Source organism: Dama dama, chromosome 17 (assembly GCF_033118175.1).
Source record: "Dama dama isolate Ldn47 chromosome 17, ASM3311817v1, whole genome shotgun sequence".
NCBI lineage: Eukaryota > Metazoa > Chordata > Mammalia > Artiodactyla > Cervidae > Dama > Dama dama.
Window position 1 is genome coordinate 26,595,424 of NC_083697.1, and position 22,523 is coordinate 26,617,946.

Below are 22,523 nucleotides of genomic sequence, written 5' to 3' on the forward strand. Positions count from 1 at the left end.
GTTCTTTCTTCACTTCACTGTAAAGAAGTTCCTTGAGGGAAAGGATCATGTCTCATTTCACTTTATTTCTCCATTGCCTGGCAAACAATGTTAAATGGGTGAAGGAGCAAGAAAATTTGTTATGGAAGATTTAGCAATGCTATGAGAAAAAAAAAATGTCATTCATTTAAATACCCAAAACACCGTATACAATTGGCAAACTCTGTTTCATTAGCATGCTTTCCAGGAAGGAAATTCACACAGTTGTAGACAGAACTTTAAAGAAACTTTCAGCTTTGTGTGTGAAACTGGTAAAAATCATACTTCTGTTTCACTTAAAAAAAAAAAAGTGATATGAGATCAGAACAGATAAATGGAGCTGCAATGGCAGTTCTGAGAACTGAAATGATTACTGCAGAGGCCAGTTAGAAGGAACTAGAGCAAAGTTCTTATTGATTATACTATATAGCTAACTTAAAGGAAATATCAGGGAGTGGATAGGATTTACTTAGTGTAAATCAACCTATCAACAAATGTTTATTAAACATCTTTGACATATGATTCTAAATTACTTAGTTTTATCTCTGAGATTCAGAGACAAATCAATCAATAGGGAGATTCACCTTAGTGAAGCAGAGATGGGTGGTTCCAAGCAAAGCAGGATATTAATGCAAAGGATAAACATTTTTCTTTTGTTACAGCTAGGCCAATACCACCTCTTAAATTTGGATATGGACAACATGTTGTATGATTTTATTTTTTAGAGTATTAACTATAGTCATAAAGCAAGAACCTTTAGAAAGAGAATATTCACTTAGCATTGATAATAATGCTCTATTGCTATAACTATAGATGTGATCTACTTTGATGGGTAAAAGTTTTATAAGAACTATATGTGCAGCCTGGTTGCATACCTCAGACTCAACCTGGCTAAGGAAAGGTATCTCATTCTCCTGCCCTCCCCCTTCCATATTTCAATAAATAGTACTATTATCTGGGTTAATAACTTTAGAGTCATCCTTAACTATTTTTTCTTCTGCATTCTAATGGTTTGTCACTGATGTATTGATAATCATTTTGGAAGAATTCGCTTCTATCATCTTCACTACACCAAAATTCAAGCTCTTATTATCTCCCTCTCAGTTCACTGCATTGGTCTCCAAACTATCAGTTACTCTACCTCCAGTTTGGCTTGCCAGTCATTGCTAATAACTAATTTCACCACGTCACTTACCATAAAACTCTGCCATTTATTAGAGAACAAAATCCAAACTTCTTCCTCAAACTGGGGCTAATGGTACAACATCTTATTACATCTCCAAGAACAAAGCCTGGGCCTTGCTACCTTAGAGAAAATTCTGGTACAGAACGAAGACCATGGCTGAACTTAAGCTTCCAAAATCAACAATGTTCACTTTTAAAATAAGTGTCATCTAACACATGTATCTACAGTGCTTCACACTGGATTTACCTGCCAACTGTTTAGCCTGGCTTGCATTTTCAGTCTGTTTCGGACGAGATGAGGCTGACTTTTCTTTTTCACTCTTATTTGTGCTGTTCTCCAAAGAGGAAAGCTTTTCAGCTGCAGCTTTCTTGGCTTCTAGTTTCTTCTGTCGGCCCGTCTTGACCGGCTCTGCTAACATCCTGACCTTCCGCCGGAAAGAACTCAGTACCTGAATGGCACCGTTTCGTTTTTTCTCCTCCTGAGCTTCTACACTGCCAAACTCATCAACATCAGAGACTTTGTAGAGAGGCAGAACGTGGAGCTGCTCATCCTCAGGTTTTCCTCCAATTTCTCGATTGTCTTCTCTAGTGAGGGTGCATACCTGGCGGAGAAGTAAGAGACCACAGCTTCAGTTTCAGTCCAAATGAAAACTGGTGAGTGTGAGTTTCTCCTCAGTATTTAGGTTAGACTGGTTTGTTACCATAAAACCGTGTTTGTCTGTTATTAATGAAGACTGCATCAAAATGGTACATCAAGATAAATAAGTTCATTTTTTTTTTTTTTTTTTGAGTCTATCAGGAATTGTTAGTGACCCTGTTCCTCACAGACATTTCTAAGGGAAAAAACTGTATTGTACCCAAAGTGTAGCAATCTTCCACTTTTCACACTTACAAAATAGATGTGCTAGAGGCAAAGCCTCTTCAAAAAGAAACTACGGTTCCCCCACCAAAACGACTTCCTCTGTTTCTGGTAATATCACATTTGCCTCATTTCATACTTTTGTGCACAAAGAAATTTCACATCTTTCTTCACACCTAACTCTCCTTACCTGTGTTTAGGAAATTTGCACCCAAGTGAAATCTAAATAATGTAAAATTGAAGATTTGATTCATATGTAACATAATGCTGTTTAACCTTTCTTTTCTCTCCTCTATACTCTGTGAAATCTAGCTTATTGTTTCTCTTCTTTCTCATTTCTTTTCTAAAAAGGGAAAAAGCTACTTCTACTGCTTTGATAACTTGATGGTACTTTTTTCCTTTGGTTGGCCATAATCACATTGGCTTTGAAAGACTGTTGGTTGGTTTTGAAATACTAGCTTTGAGTATTCAGTGTTTTTAATTAACAGAGAAAATGTGACCACAGTTATTTAAAACCCAAGGTAACAAAAATCATTGAAAGTCACGATTGAAAGGAATGTGATGGTTAGATTTATGTTTGTAAATAAGTTTAACATGTGATGGTATTAAAATGGTACACAGAAGTCATCCCAAATCCTTGTCTCTGAGCATCTGTCACCTTTCCCACAATTTATCCCTACTCACTTCTACTTCTCTTGTGCAGCCTTCCATCGAACCTCACAGAAATCGCAATCTATCAGAGGTAAATGCCCCTCCATTTAAATACTTTTTCTTCCTCTGCCTACTCTACAGCTCCTTGCTGAAGAGGAATCTGGTTATCTTCAGAACCAACTATAGCTCCATCTATCATTTATTTCCCCTACTCCCCAGAATCTAGCAGCGCCTCCAAATGAGCAGATAGATGTTCAATACCTGATTAGTGATGATGTAAGATATTGTAGATGATAAGCCTCGTGTTTGTTCTCCCGGATCAGAAGTCAGCAAGCTTGGGTTAGCGGCTAATCCACCTCGCAGTCTGTTTTTTGTATGGCCAGTGAATTCAGAATCATCTTCTTTTTTTTTCTCCATTTTTAAAGAACTTTTTATTGGGCAGAACCCAAAGAATATTACAGACAACCTATGTGGCCTGCAAAGCTTTTTAACAGAAAAAGTGTCCAAGCCCTGCTCTAAATCATAGGTATTAATCAATACCTTCTCTGCTTTTCAACAAAGATTTCACACCAGCTTTCTCAAATTACTTCTACTGCCTACTACCTCTCTGAATTATTCTCTCCTCGGTAATAGAACTATGGTGCCTGCCTTATATTTTCCATGTCAGGTCTCATCTTCCTCAATTACACTTATTTTTATGTTGATGACTCGTTGTTCAGTTGCTCAGTCATGTCCGATTCTTTGCAACCCCAAGGACTGCAGCACACCAGGTGTCGCTGTCCCTCAGCATCTCCCGAAGTTTGCCCAAGTTCAAGTCCATTGCAATGGTAATGCCACCCAGCCATCTCATCTTCTGATGCCCTCTTCTCCTTCTGTCCTCAATCTTTCCCAGCATCAGGGACTTTTCCAATGAGTCAGCTGTTCGCATCAGATGACCAAAATACTGGAGCTTCAGCTTCAGCATCAGTCCTTCCAACGAGTATTCAGGGTTGATTTAAGACTGATTGGTTTGCTCTCCTTGCTGTCCAAGGGACTTTCAAGAGTCTTCTCCAGCACCACAGTTTGAAGGTATCAATTCTCTGGCATTCTGGAGGAGGGAATGGCAAACCACTCCAGTATGTTTGCCATCAGAATCTCACGAACTGATGACTCATTGGGTTGATTAATGTATAATTTCTGTCCTTGAGCTTTTTCATTCTTTATCTCCATCCTGGGTCATCCCTCTGGGTGCACGGCCACAGCCTGGGTTTTGTTGGTGTAGAACACACTGCTCCCTCCTAAGATGGGTCCATTTTCTCCCCTTGGCAAAGTTTCCAGTTAAGGCCAATTCATTTCACTGGCTGTAATATGTAGCTACAATAGGTTGTTTTGGACTTTGAACCTTCTATAGTAGTTACTGTGACAATGGCAACTCATTTTTCATATATCTTCTCTATGTAAGTTAGACTGGTATCTTGGCTTGTGTATGACTTTTTGCTGAACTGATTATAACTTACCAGATATTTGATACTAAATTCTGAAAGATGTTTTTTGACATCCAACTATAGCTAGCCATAGTTAGTCACCAGTTTAGATTAGTACCAAGAATTTTCATGATTTTCATGTACTTCTCAACAGTTTTCCACTGATGTGATATGCCAACCTGTTATATGAATACTAGTTATGCCAAATAAGGTCACTTGCAACAGCAATCATTCATGAAAACACTGGCCTCTACAATGACATCTGCAGGAAGCAGATCACGCTAATTAAATGCTGCTAACTTCCGTCCTCTGCTCTTCAATAGCACATGCTGCTGACCTCCCCTCAGCCCCACCTACCAGTGTGCTGCCATTCTGCATGTTTTGCAAATCTCTGTGGGCATGAGCGCAGAAGTCCAAACACGCGGTGACCCCTGAGAATGGGCGGCCTTCCTTCAGACCCAGACGGCACTCTGGTGCTCTGTGTTCGTACTCAATCTGAAAAACAGAAGTGTGTCCGTGAGTGGGAAGTACTTAGGCATTTGAAATTCTTAGGCACACATTTGACAAAAAAAGTATAAGACGGGTATAATGAGCAGGTCAAAAAATTCCTTTGTGTTATATTTTATATCCCAAAACACAATGGAATGAGGCAAAACGGGGCAAATGCTTTGACATAGTAAAGTTTTTATTTTACAGTGTTATTGAGATATCATTGACATACTTTAAATATATGCTGTTTAGTGTACTGTTTAATATGTATATCAAACAGTACACTATATATATATGAAACCATTGCCACAAACAAAATAATGTACATAACCATCATTCCCCAAAGTTTCCTCATGCCTCTTTACTTTCATGCCTCCTACTTTGTTCTCAAGTAAGTAAGTGAAAGTCGCTCAGTCGTTTCCGACTCTTTGCGACCCCATGGAGTATACAGTCTGTGGAATTGTCTAGGCCAGAATGCTGGAGTGGGTAGCCTTTCCCTTCTCCAGGGGATCGTCCAACCCAGGGATTGAACTGGGGTCTCCCACATTGCAGGCAGATTCTTTACCAGCTGAGCCACATGACTTTCTTCTCAAGCACAAGCTACTGATTGGCTTTGTCACTAGAGATTAGTTTGCATTTTCTAGAATTTTATACAAATGGATCCATTTTGAGTTAATTTTTATATAGGGTGTGAGAATAAGAGTCAAAGAATTTTTTTTTCCATATGGATATTCAAGTGTTCAAACACCAGTGGGTAGAAAAAGTTTATACTTATCCCATTGAATTGTCTTTGTTGAAAATCACTTGACCATACATGTTGAATCTATTTCCAGACTATTCTGATCTTTTGTTTTTAATACTGTACTGGGGTGTGTGTGTGTGTGTGTGTAGACAATAACTAACTGTCTTGATTTGTAGTAAATGTAGACTTGTAGTAAATCTTGAAATCCTGGAGTATAAATATTCAAATTTTGGTCTTTAAAAATATTTGACTACTATGGGTTCTTTACACTTCTCTCTTTATATTTTAGAGTCACCTTGTCAATTCCTTCAGAACACCTGGTAAGATATTGGTAGGTCATGTACTGAATCCATTGATTAATTTGGGAAAGCTGACGTTTAAATAATATTTAGTCTTGTGATCCATGAACACTGCATATCTTTCCAGTTATTTGGGTCTTCTATAATTTCTCTCAGCAGTGTTTTGTAGTTTTCAGTGCATAGGTCTTGTACAGTTTTATCAAATAGGTATCTGTGAATTTCATTTTTGATGCTACAGGTTTTCATCTCAATTTTTAATTGTTTATTGCTAGTATATAGAAATATAATTGCTTTTTATATTTTGCAACTGTTGTAGACTATTAGTTCTAGGAGGTATTTTTGGTAGATTCTTTGGAATTTTCCATGTAACACATGTTGTCTGTAAACAAGGACAGTTTTATTTCTTCATATTGAATCTGTATCCTTGCCTTCTGCACTGTCTAAAATTTCCAGTTAGATGTTAAATAGCATAAGCTACAAGGATATATTATACAGCACAAGGAATATAGCTAAAAATTTACAATAATTATAAATGAAGTATAATCTTTAATAGTTTTGAATATCCATGTTGTACATGTGAAACTTACATGGTAAATCAACTATACCTCAATTTAAAAAATTAGGATGCCAAAAAAGCTAGGTGCCAAGATGAAAATTGAAAACCTATCTTGAATTTTATTAAGCAAACATCCACTTGATAAAGAATTATGTATGTATTTTTATTACTGTTTGACAACTGTATATTAAACTTCTGTTTATAAACATGGCACAGAGAACACTCTCAACAAACAGTAAAACCGAGCTGAGAAGTTAAAAGAAAGATGTTAACTAGAAGTGGTAAGAATGGACATCCTTTTCTTATGCTGAGTAATATGTTTTTTTGTTTTTTAAATTTAGCTTTCCATTTATTGAGTTTTCACAGATGTCAAAGGTCTACCTTAGATAACAGGCATGATCCCACCACAAAATGGATGGGTGGCTCAGATGGTAAAGAATCTGCCTGCAGTGCAGATTCGATTAATGCAGATTGACCCAGGTTGGATCTCTGGGTCAGGAAGATGCTCTGGAGTAGGAAATGGCAACCCACTCCAGTATTCTTACCTGGAGAATCCCATGAACAGGGCAGCCTGGCGGGCTATAGTCCATGGGGGTGCAAAGAGTCAGGCAGAACTGAGCAAACACTCACTTTTTATCACAAAATAACATTAAAAAGCATCATGTCACAAAATAGAGTAAAGCAAATTACAGTTCTACCTTGAACAAGTTAAGGAGTGAAATGCTTCTTTAACTTACTGCCATGTCATAAAACCACTAAGCACTTCAGTTGTTAGGGGTAAAGTTTTCAGTCTTTCACCATTACTCATGTTAGCTTTAGGTTTTTCATCTATGACCTTTATTAGGCTGAGAAATTTTCCTTCTATGGATGTTAAATCTTGTCAAATGCTTTTTCTCTGTTGAGATATTTCCCCCCCCAAGATGTTGGTTAATATAGTGAATCACATCAATTGATCTTTGACTGTTAAATGAACTAACTGTTCCTGAAATAAACTCCATTTGATCATAACGAATTATCCCTTTTACACCATTATTGGATGTATTTGCATGAAATTTTGTTAAGAACTTTCATATTAATATTCATGAAGATCACTGGATTTTATTTTTTCTTTAATGTCCTTGTCTGATTTTAGTATCAGGATATTTCCAGTCTCACTCCTTTGCTACTTCCTAGAAGAATTTCCATTGTTATCTCTTTCTTAAATAATGGGTGAAATTTGGAAGGGAAATCATTTGGGTTTGGAGTTTTCTTTTTGAGAAAGTTTTTAATTACAAATTCAATTTCTTTAATAGACACAGAAGTATTTGTGGTATTTATTTTCTTTCTTAAAATTTATTTTTAATTGGAGGATAATTGCTTTACAATATTGTGTTGGCTTCTGCCATACAACAGTGTGAATCAGTCATAAATATACATATGTCCTCACCCTCCCCCTCACCCTGCACCCATCCCAGCCCTCTACATCATCACAGAGCACTGCATTGAGCTCCTTGTGTTATCCAGCAACTTTCCATTAGCTATCTATTTTACATTTGGTAATGTATATGACTTACTTCACTCTGTGTAATAGGCTCAGGGTTCATCCACCTCACTAGAACTGACTCAAATGTGTCCATTGTTATGGCTGAGTAATATATGTACCATAACTTCTTTATCCATTCATCTGTAAATGGACATCTAAGTTTCTTCCATGTCCTATTTATTTTTTCTTTTAGTAAGTTTTAGTAATTTGTGCCTTTTAAGGACTTTGTTGATTTCATCTAAGTCATTGATTTTATTTTCATAAAGTTTTAATAATGTTTTCTATTGTTAGTTTGTAGGATCTACAGTGATTTCTCATCTCTAATTCTTGATATAATTTGTACCTTCTATTTTTTTCTTGATTAAACTGACTCAAAGAAATAGCTTTTGACTTCACTGATATTTTTTGTTTTTTCTGCATTCTATTTTATTGATTTCGGTTCTTAACTTCTGCTTTTCTTTCTTTCTGTTTCTTATAAGGCTAAAAGTGCTCCTTTTCTCCAAGTTTCATAGGGTAGAAGATCACTGATTTGAGGCTTTATACTTTTCTGATATAACTGTTCGATGCTATAAATCTTTCTTTAAGCAAGGCTTCATAGTTGCATCCCACAAATTTCAATGTCACATCTTCATTTTCATTCAGTTTGAAATAGTTTCTTTGTTGAGATTTGTGATTTTTACTTTGTAGGGTCAGAGAACATACTTTGTGACTTTTAAATTTACTGATAGTTAATATTCCAGGTCACCAAACAATTATCTTGGTAAATCATCCTTGTACACCTGAAATTAATGTTAACTCTGTCATTGTGTGGGGAGTTTTATACATGTCAATAACATCCGTTTGGTTAAAAGTGTTGTTCAAGTCTTCTGTTCCCTTATTAATTTTCTGTCCACTTGTTCTAACAGTCATTGAGAAAGATATACTGAGAATTAATTGCAGTTGGAGATTTCTTAGTTCTATCAGTTTTTGTTTAATATAATTTGAAACTATTATATGCATAGTTAGGATTATGTTCTCTTGCTAACCTGACCTTTTTATCATTATAAAATGATCTTTATAATATTCTATGCCATGAAATCTACCTTGCTATTAATATCACTCCAGCTTTTGATTGGCATTAGTACAATATTTCTTGGTTCTTGCCTTTTTAAATAATTGTTTTGCATCAGTGTGATTATTCAATATCACAAGCTCTGCCTTTTAAGTTGGGAGTGGTAAAAAATTTACTTTTGATATGGCTTTTTTATATTACTGGGATTAAATATACCATATGCTATTTGTTTTGTCTTTGGTTCCATATTTTAAAAAATGCTTTGGGATTCTATTCTCATCTCTTTACTGGGGGACTATACACTTTTTTTAGTGGCTGCTTATTTTAAGGTTTATAGTGCAGTGTAATAGTTCATCCATGTAGTATTATACTATTCCATATATAAGAATCTTACAACCATATACTTCCAATTCCCCAGCTTCTGCACTTTTACATGTTATAAGCCTTAAATTACATTTTAAATATATTTTAAAATAGCAAATTATCTTTTAAAGAAAAAAATTTTTTTTTAAAGAAAATTTTTTTAAATAAGGGGAAAAAGTGTTTTTTCTTAAATATCTACTATTTATGATGTCTTCATTCCTTTTTGTCAATCCAGATTTCTATCTAGTATTTTTCTATCAGAGGGCTTCCTTTAACATTTTTGAAGTGTTAGTCTGCTGGTGGAAAATTATTTCAGCTTTGGTAGGTCTGAAAATAAATTTTTATTTTGCCTTCAGTTTTTAGAGTCTTTACTGATTTCAAGGTTAATAGTTTTGTTTTCTTTTTCCCCAGTACTTTAAAGATGTTTCTCCTATCTTTTTTTCTTGCATTTTTCTATGCCTCTTATAATTTTTTTCTCTATAAATAATGTCTTTTCTTCCCCTCCTCCATCTGCTCTTCATGTTATTGATTTTAATGTGACTTTATGTAGCCTTCTTTATTAATCTCCTCCCCCCGCACACACAACCTGTATTTGTGGCTTGCTGAGCTTCTTCTGGGATCAATGGGTTTATTGTTTTGAACAAACTTGAAGAGTAATTGGCCATTATATTTTAAAATATTGTCTGTCTTCCTTCTGGGATTCTAATTACACTATATTAGGATAATAATACTGTGCCATAGGCATTTGATCAATTCATTTTCTTTTTCAGTTTTGCTTGTCCTCTTTCACATTGGGACATTTCTATCACCACATATTAAAGCTCACTAATCTGCTGTTAATTCTATCTACTGTATTTTTTATTCAGATATTATATATATTTTTCATCTCTAGAAGTTCAGTATGGGTCTGATGTCTTCTTAGCTGTTTCTAAAGTCATGCTCATACTTTCCTCTATTGTCTTGAGCAAATGAAATATTAGTGATTTTAATGCCCTTGTCAATATATTCCTATCATATGTCATTTCTGGAACTATTTCTGTTGATTGCTCCCTACCCAAGCACACCCCCCCCCCCCAATTATGGGTCATGTTTTCTAATTTCTTTGTATACCTAATAATTTTTGATGAGTTACTAGATACTATTAATTCTAGCTAAAAAATTTTTTTTTGTTCTGAGATGCTGTTGTGTGTATGTACTCAGTCGTGTCTGACTCTTTGTGACCCCCATGGACTATAGCCCGCCAGGCTCCTTTGTCCATGGAATTTCCCAGGCAAGAATACTGGAGTGGGTTGCCATGCCCTCCTCCAGGGGATCTACCTGACTGAGGGATCAAACCCACATCTCTTGCATCTCCTACGCTGGCAGACGGTTTCTTTGCCACTGGGAAGACCACCCCCCACCCCCATTAAGTTTGTTGGAATCAGTTTGATCCTTTCAAGTCTTGCTTTTAAATATTATTAGATGGAACCAGAACAGCCTAATCTACTTCTGTTACCAAGGCCAGAAAATTCTAGATACTGTATTTAGTATCTGTTCTGTTAGGGTGTCTTTTCCTTCTGGATGGTATTAACAATAACTATTCCAAGTCCTGCATAAAATCGAAGGATTGTTTCGCCTGTTTCTTTTGATGATTCTTTCCATTCTTTCCCTGGTAATCTCTTCACATGCGTGCAACATTTAGTACACAGCTGAAGACTCTACAGATCTCTGGAGTTCTTCTCAATGAAGCATTCTCCTCTTTGGGACTCTGAATTGTGAATTCCAGCACTTTTACCAAATTCTGAACTTCTTATCCTAACACAGAGAAAATCGTGGGGTCTGTGTAGGTCCCTCCTTCCTGCCTGAAGCCTAATGTGCTCTTTAGGAAGCAAGTTGGGGTAATTGGAAGTTTACCTTTTTAAATTCCCTTCTCTGTAGTGATAGTATCTTGAGTTTCTTATTATCTTATATCTAAAAGCTACTGCTTTGTGTATTTTTTCTTTTTTTAAAATGTGTGAAAGTAAATCAGTTTCTGTTAATCTACCATGGCTAGAAGCTGAAGTCATAACATGATAAAGTTTGTGATGGCTTGAATATTATTTACTATTAGGTTTATACAGCATTTTTGAGAGACTAGTTAAAGGTAAACAACCACTATATTTCACAAACCAGTGGTTTGTGACTATTTAGTCCATGTTGTGGTCTAGTTTGCTTTATTCTGTTCCTTGAATAAAAATGATACAAAATCTAGTTGGTTTTTAGACTTATGTCATCTTATAAGAAACACCATGCAGGAGTCTGTGAATGAATTACTGGAAATTAATCTGTCTGGAAGACAGTTCTAAGTGGATGACTTTCTGATGGTGTAAAGCTGTGCTGTTCAATTTGGTAGCTAGCAGCCACATGTGGCAATTTAAATTTAAATTAATTAAAATGAAAATTTCATTAAATCAATTGCACTATCCACATACCAAGTATTTGGTAACCACATGTAACTACCATTCTAAACAGGAAATATTTCCACTGTCATAGAAAGTTCTCTTGGTCTAAAATGTCATCTCCACACATGATGAAAGCACATGATTTTAAGATTTAAGCCTGCTAATTCAGGCCTAAACTTTAGTAGTAAGATAATCATAGAAAAGACAGAGAAATACAAATCTACTGGCAGATATGAAGATGTATTTAAATTAAGAAAATATATTCTAATATCATGGAGCTGACACAAGAAATGCTGTGAAGACCCAATGAAGCTTAACTTTAGCAATAAGATTTTATGAAATCAAGGACTAAAGCAAGGAAAAACATGCATATGTGAGAAATAAAGGTATTATATTCAGCTGGGGAAAAGGAGGCAAAGACCAAATAACAGACCTTGGCAGCATCCATAACTTTTATGTTTTATATATTCTGTAGGAAATGAACACATAGTTGTTTTTCAGATCTCTAAACCATGTTAAGACATATGGATAAATATTTCCAATAGCACCTCCCATGAAATTAAAAAAAACACCTTATTCATTCTTAGCCATTAGTTGATTTAGTTTATATAGACATTACATCTATTTTTAAATGTATGAATGTATGTATGTATTTTATGGTGGTAAGAACACAACATGAGAGCTACAATTTTAGAAAATGTTTAAATGTAAATTTGTTGATTATAGGTACAATTATACAGTGGATCTCTAGACATTATTGATCGTGCTTAACCAAAACTTTATGCCAACTGGTTAGGCTCCTTTGACCATGGGATTTCCCAAGCAAGAATACTGAAGTGGGTTGCCAATTCTCCAAGGGATCTTCCTGACCCAGGGATCAAACCTGGGTCTCCTGCATTAGCAAGCAGATTCTTTACCACGGAGCTACCAGGGAAGACCATAGTACATCTACACATTTGCTCATATACAAATACTAAAATACATTTAAGGAATTATATATAATCATAATCATGTTGTTAAAACTTAAAAATCTGAGGCTCCTTCGTATTTTAGATATTCTAGGTTTAGGAAATGCATAAAATACTCCAAACACAAATAGAGAATATAGATGCTTTTAGATAATCAAGTTTGTATGATACAGTCTAGAGTAAGAATCAAAGGAGTAAGGTGAACATCAATGCTTGTTGTTTTGTCCCATTCCTCAGTTAAATCCACTTGATTAATAACCCCTATAAAAAATTCATTCAACAGAAAATGGCCAAACTTGAAATCTAGCAGTATAGACTCAATTCATTTTCTTTTTATAGCTTGATTTATTGTGTTGCTTACCCAGAGATGTTTTACAACAGTATCAAACCATTCCTTATACTTTCCAGTGACACTGATTAAAACAGGTAAGGTTGTAAAATAACAATATTAATCCCACTGTTATTAACCACATTTAAAATAATTTTCATAGTCACATATATCTCTCTAAAAATCTAGGTGTGACATAAAACAACTTATAAAGAGACAATCACTAAAGTTGCCCTCTTTGCTACTTTAAAAAAAAAAAAGTGAATTGGGGTTTGAGGAAAATGTTGAAGTCCATGTGTTAAAGCATAGCTAAATTGTTCATTAGAATTGGGTCCCCTGTCTCGTGCTGTGTAGACCAATCTAGTCCCCTTCCAGTCTTTAACATTGTTAGGTATTGCAAATAACAATGGTTGCAAAAATGTTGCCCTTCACACTTCCTCATATCCCTGCTGCTGCATACTCTGAATACCTTCTCATCACTTCCAGCTTTCCCCCATCTATCAGTCTTCCTCTTCCTCTTAAATCTTTAACCTCTCCTATTCCATTGTTCCTGCCCCAGCCCAGCCCTTCCTTCAGTGGTTTCTCTTCCTCCACTAACCCCTAAACTGTTAAATGTCAAAATCATTAGCCACTTCTCATCTTTATAATCTCCACTCTGAAAAACTGCATTTACTACTATTTCCCGCATTTTGATAATTCCCACAGTGCTAACTTGGGTTATTTTTTCATATTGTTTTTCTGATTATCCTAGAAATATGTCAAATCTAGCATGTCCAAAATGACATTTATCGTCTTCTCTTTATCTCCTCCAAACTTAATTTTCTTCACTGATTCCTAATACTAATTAATAGCCACCTAAGCCAGAAATATATGAAATATTTGAGGTGGAACTGATAGTGACCAATTGGATTTGAGGATGAGCAAAAGAGAATTTATCCTCAAATTCTCTTTTGCTCATCCTCAAATCCAATTGGTCACTATCAGTTCCACCTCAAATATTTCATAAATTTATTTCATTTTATCACTGCTGCTATTTTGTTAAATTAGGACCTTAACATGTCTTGCCCAATGACTGAAACAGTTTACTTCTCTATTCTCCCACTAATCTAAGCTGTATTTCATTTATTTGGCTTGAGTAGCCTTATAGAGTTAAAACACTTCACTCTCACCACTTCCCTGGTGGCTCAGACAGTAAAAAATCTGCTGGCAATGTGGGAGACCTGGTTCAATCCCTGGGTCAGGTAGATGCCCTGGAGGAGGGCATGGCAACCCACTCCAGTATTCTTGCCTGGGGAATCCCATGGACAGAGGAGCCTGGTAGGCTACAGTCGATGGGGTTGCAAAGAGTTGGACACAACTGAGCAATTAACACTTTCACTTTCAACCTTATAGAGTTAAACCACTTCACCCTCACTGCCCCCAATATACACTTAGAACACACCCCAATATACACTTAGAACACCCCAGTGATAGGTCTCTTCTCTTGTCTACAGGATTTTAAAGTTCAAAGATCTTTGTATGGCCTCCAAGGCCATTTATGACCTTATAGCTCTCCTCTACTCAGGGAGGAGCTTTTTTTCCTTCAGAAATGTGTGCATACCTCTGTCTCAGCTGTTATCATTTTATTCTATAGTTGGCATTTTACATTTCTCCTCTAAAGGAGTTTATTGAAGCCATGTAGACTTCATGGTCTTTTGCCTCCTTCATGAGCATCTCTAAACAAATCACCAAGCCTTCCATATAGGCAGAACCTGGCACACACTTAGAAAATAGGCAGAACCTAGCAAAATCTAACATATCTCATCACATGTATATACACTTACAAAGTGGTACACCCATAGCTTGATATGTATAGACTTGCTATGAAAACAGTTAACAGGTGGTTGGAACTATATGATTTAATTAACCACTAAAGCCTGTCTATAGAGATAAAATTATCCATATGAGAACAAGATTAGTAAGTAAAACAGCTTGTGAGCCTTAAAAACTTTTATCTTTACAGATTAAAAGACCAGAAATATGCTCTTTTGGATGGTATAATTTTCATATATCAAAAACAGAACACTACAATGGCTTCAACAACTAGGAAGAGAAAAAGTTACATAAATGAAAAGCACTGCTTTAAAAATATTTCTGGAAAGACAGGTCATCAATAATGAGTAAGTAAAGTGTCTCAATAAGTGTTAATAATTGTTTAAACTTACCTGGTTATTATATGCATCGGGTGCAAGTTTCTTGTACGTTGGTGCCATAAGAGTGGACAGGTTTTGTAAATGAGACTCCAGTTTCTCTTCCTGTGTAAAATGAATAATTCTGCATATTAAATTCCAAATCCATTCTATCCATATATGAAAGGTGATTAGATGTTTTCCCCAGCATCTTAGATCCAAATCACTATATATAGCATCTCTTATTAAATAACTGCCATCTTAACACACTATTTCTAAGTGAAAAGCATAGACCATTTATAACCTATTTTTGTGTTGTTAAATGTCTATCACTTTATTTTAATAAGATTAATCAATTTTCTACTTTGCATGCATTTTATCAATATATGTCTATACAAGTAGTAGATTAGGAGAATGAAGCCATACCATTTTAAAAGGTCACATTCTTTAATCCTCTCCAGTTAGTGGCCAAGGAAGATGAGGTGTTCAAAGGATTTGTTTGGTTTAACCTATTTCCAATCTTTATATTTTTAAATGTTTATGAAAATAGCATTTCAAAATTTGAAATGATATCTCCATAGAACTAAAAATAGCTAGGTGATTCAAATATGAATAAAACTCTAAGAACTATAATGTGGTATATGTGAAAAATTTTGTAAAGTTTAAAAGAGGAAAAATGTTCAGTTACACCCCCACCCCCAACCAAAGAATATGCTTTTTTAAATGCTAGGTGATAATAGTCCATTGTTCCATTCATACTTAGAGGTTCTCATTTCACGTTGATATTTCTCTAAAAACTGTGGGAGATTTAACCAGCTGGCTGAAAAACGTTTGTATTTCAGAAGGTGAGGAGATTTCTGACTGAAGCCCTCCTATCTGACAGACAGAGGATGTTACTAGCCATCCCCTGGATTTGGTTCACATGAAACACAGGAATAAATATTTATGAAGTAGTGGTGAAAAAGCTCTCCAATGTGAAAAATTAAAGTGGAAGGCAGCATGCAAATTTGCTATTCATTAGGTTTATTAAATAGTTGGGTGTTTTTCTTTATGAAAAGAGGACTCTAGCACATTAATAACAGCATATTAAAATATGATTCTATGAAAAAAAATTATATCGTGACTTGAAGAGCTTTTGCACTTTATTAAATTTCCACTTACTATTATAATTACAAATAATAGAGATAACAAATTTTTCAATTAGAGGGACATGTAAAAATTATTACATCAATAGTATACATATCTATTTCAATTGCATCTAAAATTTAAAAGAAAACTATTCTGTGTGCAGATTCACTAAAAATTTAATCATATTTAAATGCTAAACATACTGAGGTTTTCCAGTTAGTCAATTAACATACCCTAGAACACAAGCTACCCAAAAGTTGTTAAATTTGATACCAGTTTACAAGTTATATTTCGAGAAATTGATAGTCTAGAGAAAGGACAAACCCAGTGACGTCAATGAGAAATCAGAGTTCATTTATTTCAACTACATTTTTATATTAAAATCTAAATATGTTTCAGTTACTTGAATGCACTTATTATAGTAACATTAAACCATCAAATCTCATGGGCTGAAAATGTGAATAGAAATGGTCTTTTATGAATGTGGCAGTCACAAACATGGCTTCTATAATTCAGGTTTAAAAGATGAAAGTTTTAACAGTGAAGTATTAATAACTTTCATATGGATATGACAGCTGTGTAAAACTCTGGAATTAACATAAAAGACAAAGAATAAAAAGCCATAAGCATAAAGAGTTTGTGTTGCTCAAACCCTATTACTTTGGTATCACATGGTTGTTATCACGCATAATTTTATAAAATGTTATTTTGTGTGTCTACAGTTTAGCCAAAATTTTATTGATCAATCTTTGAGATGAAATTCTCTCTGATAATGAGAGTTTAACAGAGTATATCATATTATTCATTTCATCTGTGTTCATCAATTCTCCATGAAAAATAAACAGATTATACATCAGGAAGTAAACAAACCTCTTTTGGGTCATCCCCAAGCAGCTTAAATTTTCTTGGGATCTTGCTTCTGGCAAACTTACATCCATTGTAGTACATGCTCCATGAACAACCAAAAGAAAACGAGGCACCACAGGTCTCTGGGTCCAGCCCCTGACAGGCACAGGTTCTCCTGAGAAATCAAAGAACCAAGTTCATGACTATGGGTAGCACTGTCTGGGCCATCAATCTCATGTTCTGGGTATCTACATTCCAAAATGGGCGCAAATTAATTTTAAAAGTCTAACTTTATATTAAGCTGTGCCACAATCAAATGAGAAAAGAACTATTTCAATTGACTCAAAAAGACTGTTTAAACAAACATTTTATTGTAGTATAAACCAGAGAAAAGTACACATGATTTTATAGCTTGCAATCACTCACAAATGGAACATACCCACGTGGCACTTAAACTAAGAAACAAAACATACACTTGCACCTTCAAAACCCCATCCTTTCAGGCGCTGTCCTCCTAACGGGAACTTCTTTCACAGATTAGTCTTGCCTGTTTTTACATTGTCTGTATGCCTGTGCCCATACACTCAGGCATGTCCGACTCTTTGCAATTCCATGGACTGTAGGCCGCCAGGCTCCTCTGCCCATGAGATTTTCCGGGTAAGAATACTGGAGTGGGTTGCCATTTCCTTCTCCAGGGGATCCTCCTGATGCAGGGATCGAATCTGCATCTCCAGTATTGGCAGGCAAATTCTTTACCACTGAACCACGAGGGAAACCCTTTATACTATATCTACTACTGTGTCCACTGTGCATAGTCACTCAATTGTGTCCAAATCTTTGTGATTCCATCAACTGCAGCCTGCCAGTATCCTCTTCCCCTGGAATTCTCCAGGCAAAAATACTGGAGAGGGTTGCCACTCCCTTCCCCAGGGGATCTTCCCGACCCAGGGATCAAACCCAGATCTCTTGCACTGCCAGTGGATTCTCTACCATCTGAGCCACTAGGGAAGCCCTTTATACAATACATACTGTAACCCTACTGAACTTAGTGTGTATGCGTGTGTATATGTATGTGAAAGTTAGATATAAAAGTGAAAAAGTGTGTGTGTGTGTGTATATATATAGTTTTGCCCATTTTCATACTATGTATAGTATAGATCACATATACATTTATACACACACACACACACACACATATATAGTTTTGACTATTTTTACACTACATGTAAAGAAAAGGCAGAGGAACCAGAAATTAGAAAAGGCAGAGGAACCAGAGATCAAATTGCCACATCTGCTGGATCATCGAAAAAGCAACAGAGTTCCAGAAAAACATCTACTTCTGCTTTATTGACTATGCCAAAGCCTTTGACTGCATGGATCACAACAAACTGTGGAAAATTCTTAAAGAGATGGGAATACCAGACCACCTGACCTGCCTCCTGAGAAATCTATATGCAGGTCAAGAAGCAACAGTTATAACTGACCATGAACAACAGACTGGTTCCAAATGGGGAAAGGAGTCCCTAAAGGTTGTATATTGTCACCCTGCTTATTTAACTTATATGCAGAGTACATCATGCAAAATGACAGGCTGGATGAAGCACAAGCTGGAATCAAGATTCCTGGGAGAAATATCAATAACCTCAGATATGCAGATGACATCACCCTTATGGCAGAAAGTGAAGAAGAATGAAAGAGCCTCTTGATGAAAGTGAAAGAGGAGAGTGAAAAAGCTGGCTTAAAACTCAACATTCAGAAACTAAGATCATGGCATCCGGTCCCATCACTTCATGGCAAATAGATGGGGAAACAATGGAAACAGTGGCTGACTTTATTTTTGTGGGCTCCAAAATCACTGCAGATGGTGACTGCAGCCATGAAATTGAAAGACGCTTGCTCCTTGGAAGAAAAGCTATGACCAACCTAGACAGCATATGAAAAAGCAGAGACATTAATTTGCCAACAAAGGTCCATCTAGTCAAAGCTATGGTTTTTCCAGTAGTCATGTATGGATGTGAGAGTTGAACCATAAAGAAACCTGATCGTTGAAGAATTGATGCTTTTGAACTGTGGTGTTGGAGAAGACTCTTGAGAGTCCCTTGGACTGCAAGGAGATCCAACCAGTCTATCCTAAAGGAAATCAGTCCTAAATATTCATTGGAAGGACTGATGCTGAAGCTGAAACTCCAATACTTTGGCCACCTGATTCGAAGAACTGACTCATTTGAAAAGAGCCTGATGCTGGGAAAGATTGAAGGCAGGAGGAGAAGGGGATGACAGAGGATGAGATGGTTGGATGGCATCATTGACTCGATGGACATGAGTTTGAGCAAGCTCCGGGAGTTGGTGATGGACAGGGAAGCCTGGAGTGCTGCAATCCATGGAGTCACAAAGAGTCAGACACAACTGAGTGACTGAACTGAACTGACACTACATGTAGTATGCTATATATTTTATACTGTAGTATAAAAATAGGCAGAAATGTGTGTGTGTATATTATACACATACATACATAACATACACATGTACATGCAATTATTTAGTATAAGCTTATTTGTATCTTTTAATATTTTTTGGATATTGCAACCATATTGTTACATGTTGTTTTACTATATTTACATGCATACAGTTTTCAATTGTATAAATATGCCACAAATTAACCATTCCAACACAGATGGGCCTTTGAGTGCTTTCTAGTTTTTGGCTAAAATACAGTACTGTGACTTTACAGACCAAGTCAGTTCTATCCTAAGGGCAATAAATAGGCAACCAAGCAAAGAAATCAAAAATTAAAAACAAGATAAAACAAGCCACAAGGAAAACTATATTCAGTAGCTATTTTTTTCCTAGATGTACTGAGGTATAATTGAAAAATAAAATTGTACATATTTAAAGCATTCAATGTGATGATTTGATATAAGCATATATTATGAAAGGATTCTCCCATCAAGTTAGTTAACATATCTATCACCTCACAAATTTATCTTTTTTTTTCTTGCAAAGAACATTTAAGTATGACCCTTTTAGCAAATTTCAATTATACCATAAGGTGTTATCAACCATAGTCACCATGTTATACATTAGAGCCTCAGATTTTATAATGAAAGATTATATATATCCTTTTACCAATCTCTATTTCCCTCAGGCCCTAGACTCTCACAACCACTATGCTACTCTGTTTCAATGAGTTTGATTTTTGTTTGTTTTTGACTCCATGGATAATTGATACCATTAGTATTTGTCTTTTTCCATCTGGCTTATTTCACTCAGTATAATAATACCCTCCAAGTTCATCCACATTTCAAAAATGACAGGATTTCCTTTTTTTAAAGCTAAATAATAATTCCTGTGTGTGTGTGTGTACACAAACCATATCTTTATCCATTTATCCATTAATGGAATCTTAGGTTGTCTCCACACCTTGGTTATAGTAAACAATGCTGCAAATGGAGAGCAGATACTTCTTTGAGATAATTATTTCATTTACTCTGGATACATATGGATAAGTGGATTGTGGCATCTTTCATTTATGTATTGCTCTCCTGACCTCATTGGACAACAATAGTCTTATCTGTAGTAACAATATTATTTTGAAGTTATTTATGTATGTTCTGACATGAAGAAATCATTATTAACTTCAATTGAGAATTTCAGTATGAGATGAAAGAAGTCTAAAGATAAGTAAAGATCCTGTAATCCTATGAATAGGAAATAGCATGAATTCATGGGTTAAAAAGTTCAAAATTTCTCTTTCTAAAAAAAATTTACATATCTGCCCACTGAAAATACCTAAAGTAACAATATTGTTGTAGCAATGGGCACATCTGGATACAGATTGTGATCTCTAAATACCATTTCTCATTGAAAAGAACACAAGTTAAAACCCATGAGGTTTTAATTTTTCAAGTCAGTTAATAATGATATCAAAAAGAAACCACATACTAATCATTTTTGGATGGTTTACTAAGGCACCAATTCACTATTTTGAAATTTCACAACTAAAGATACTTACCATGCATTATTCTATCATTTGTTTACAAACTATATGTAATGGTAACCAAACAGTTAATAGGGAAAAGATTTTTAAAGTCAACTTTTCAGAAATATGGAAATTAACAAAAGGCTTGTAGCAGTCCAGAAAGCATTTATTCAAGAATAGCAGTAAAATTTCGGTAAGAAGCTAAACTTTACACAATGTTTTAACTTGCCCTATTCCCACTGTCCCCAGAACTCCACAACAGCCTTGAAAACCAGCAGTTCACATTTATGGTGAAAATCAGCAGGCTGACAACCACTGGAGAGGGCAGAATTAGGCTGGATATCCTCCAAAGCCCTACTCCTGGAGAAATGTCACTATTTTACCTGTCTGGTAGCTCTCTAGAAGACCCCACTGACAAGGCTTTCTTTATTTGATCTGACCTGGAGCTCACCTATTAAACACAGCCTTTTCCCCACTGGAGGTATTTGTTGACAATAGTCAGAGGCAGTTGTTGAACACTGTAGCTGTCTGAGGTCTTGGTAGACAAAACTAGCTAGACTGACCAAGAAAAAGAGAGAAGACCCAAATTACTAAAATTAGAAATAAAAAAGAGGATATTACCAATGACCTTATTAAAAGCATTATAAGGGAATACTATAAAAATGATCTATTAACAAATTAGATAACATAGAGGAAATGGACAAAAATCCCAGAAAGCACAAACTACTGAAACTGATGAGACAGAAATCTGAATATATCTATAACAAGAAGATTGAATCAATAATCAAAAAAATGCCCACAAGAATAAACCCAGGAGTACATGATTTTCCTGGTACATTTAAAGAACATTTAAAGAACTAGCCCCAATCCTTTACAAATTCTTCCAAATAATATGAGAGAAACCTTTCCAATGCATCCTAGGAATCCAGTATTACCCTGAAACTATAAAACAAAGACATCAAAAGAAAACTATAGACCAATATCCCTTATCAATACAGATGAAAAAATCCTCAATAAAACACCAGCAAACAGAATCCAGCAATATACACAAAAAGTATACACTATAGCCAAGTAATAAACTATGCCAGAAATGCAATGTTGGTCCAATGTACAAAAAAATCAGTCAATATTATATACTGCATTAACAAAATGAAATACAGAAAAAGCATCTGAGAAAAGCCCAACATCCTTTTATGATAAAAATATTCAACCTAAGAACAGAAAAAGAATCTTCCTCAATCTGACAAAGAATGTTTACAAAAACCCTACATTTAGCATCATACTAAGTAGTGAAAACTAAAAGTTTTCCCATTAAAATCAGGGATAAGACATAGATGTTTGCTTTTGCCAGTTCTGTTCAATATCCACTATACATTCTAGCCAGGGAAATAATGCAAAAGGATTAAAAAAAAAATAAAGACACTCAGATTGGCAATGAAGAAATTAAACTATCTCTATTCATAGATGACAAGATTTTTATATGTATAT

At 35.4% G+C, this 22,523-nt stretch overlaps 1 protein-coding gene across 1 annotated transcript in view; it reads right to left on the reverse strand.

Annotated features, from left to right (window-relative positions):
• Positions 1-22,523, reverse strand: part of TET2 (tet methylcytosine dioxygenase 2) — a 129,355-nt gene that overhangs the window by 5,368 nt on the left and 101,464 nt on the right. The window contains exons 7-10 of the mRNA XM_061164277.1: positions 17,081-17,231; positions 15,119-15,208; positions 4,534-4,671; positions 1,451-1,805 (exon numbers count right to left, since the gene is read on the reverse strand). Coding sequence (XP_061020260.1) covers positions 1,451-1,805; positions 4,534-4,671; positions 15,119-15,208; positions 17,081-17,231 — 734 coding nt within the window. The remainder of the gene's footprint in view (positions 1-1,450; positions 1,806-4,533; positions 4,672-15,118; positions 15,209-17,080; positions 17,232-22,523) is intronic.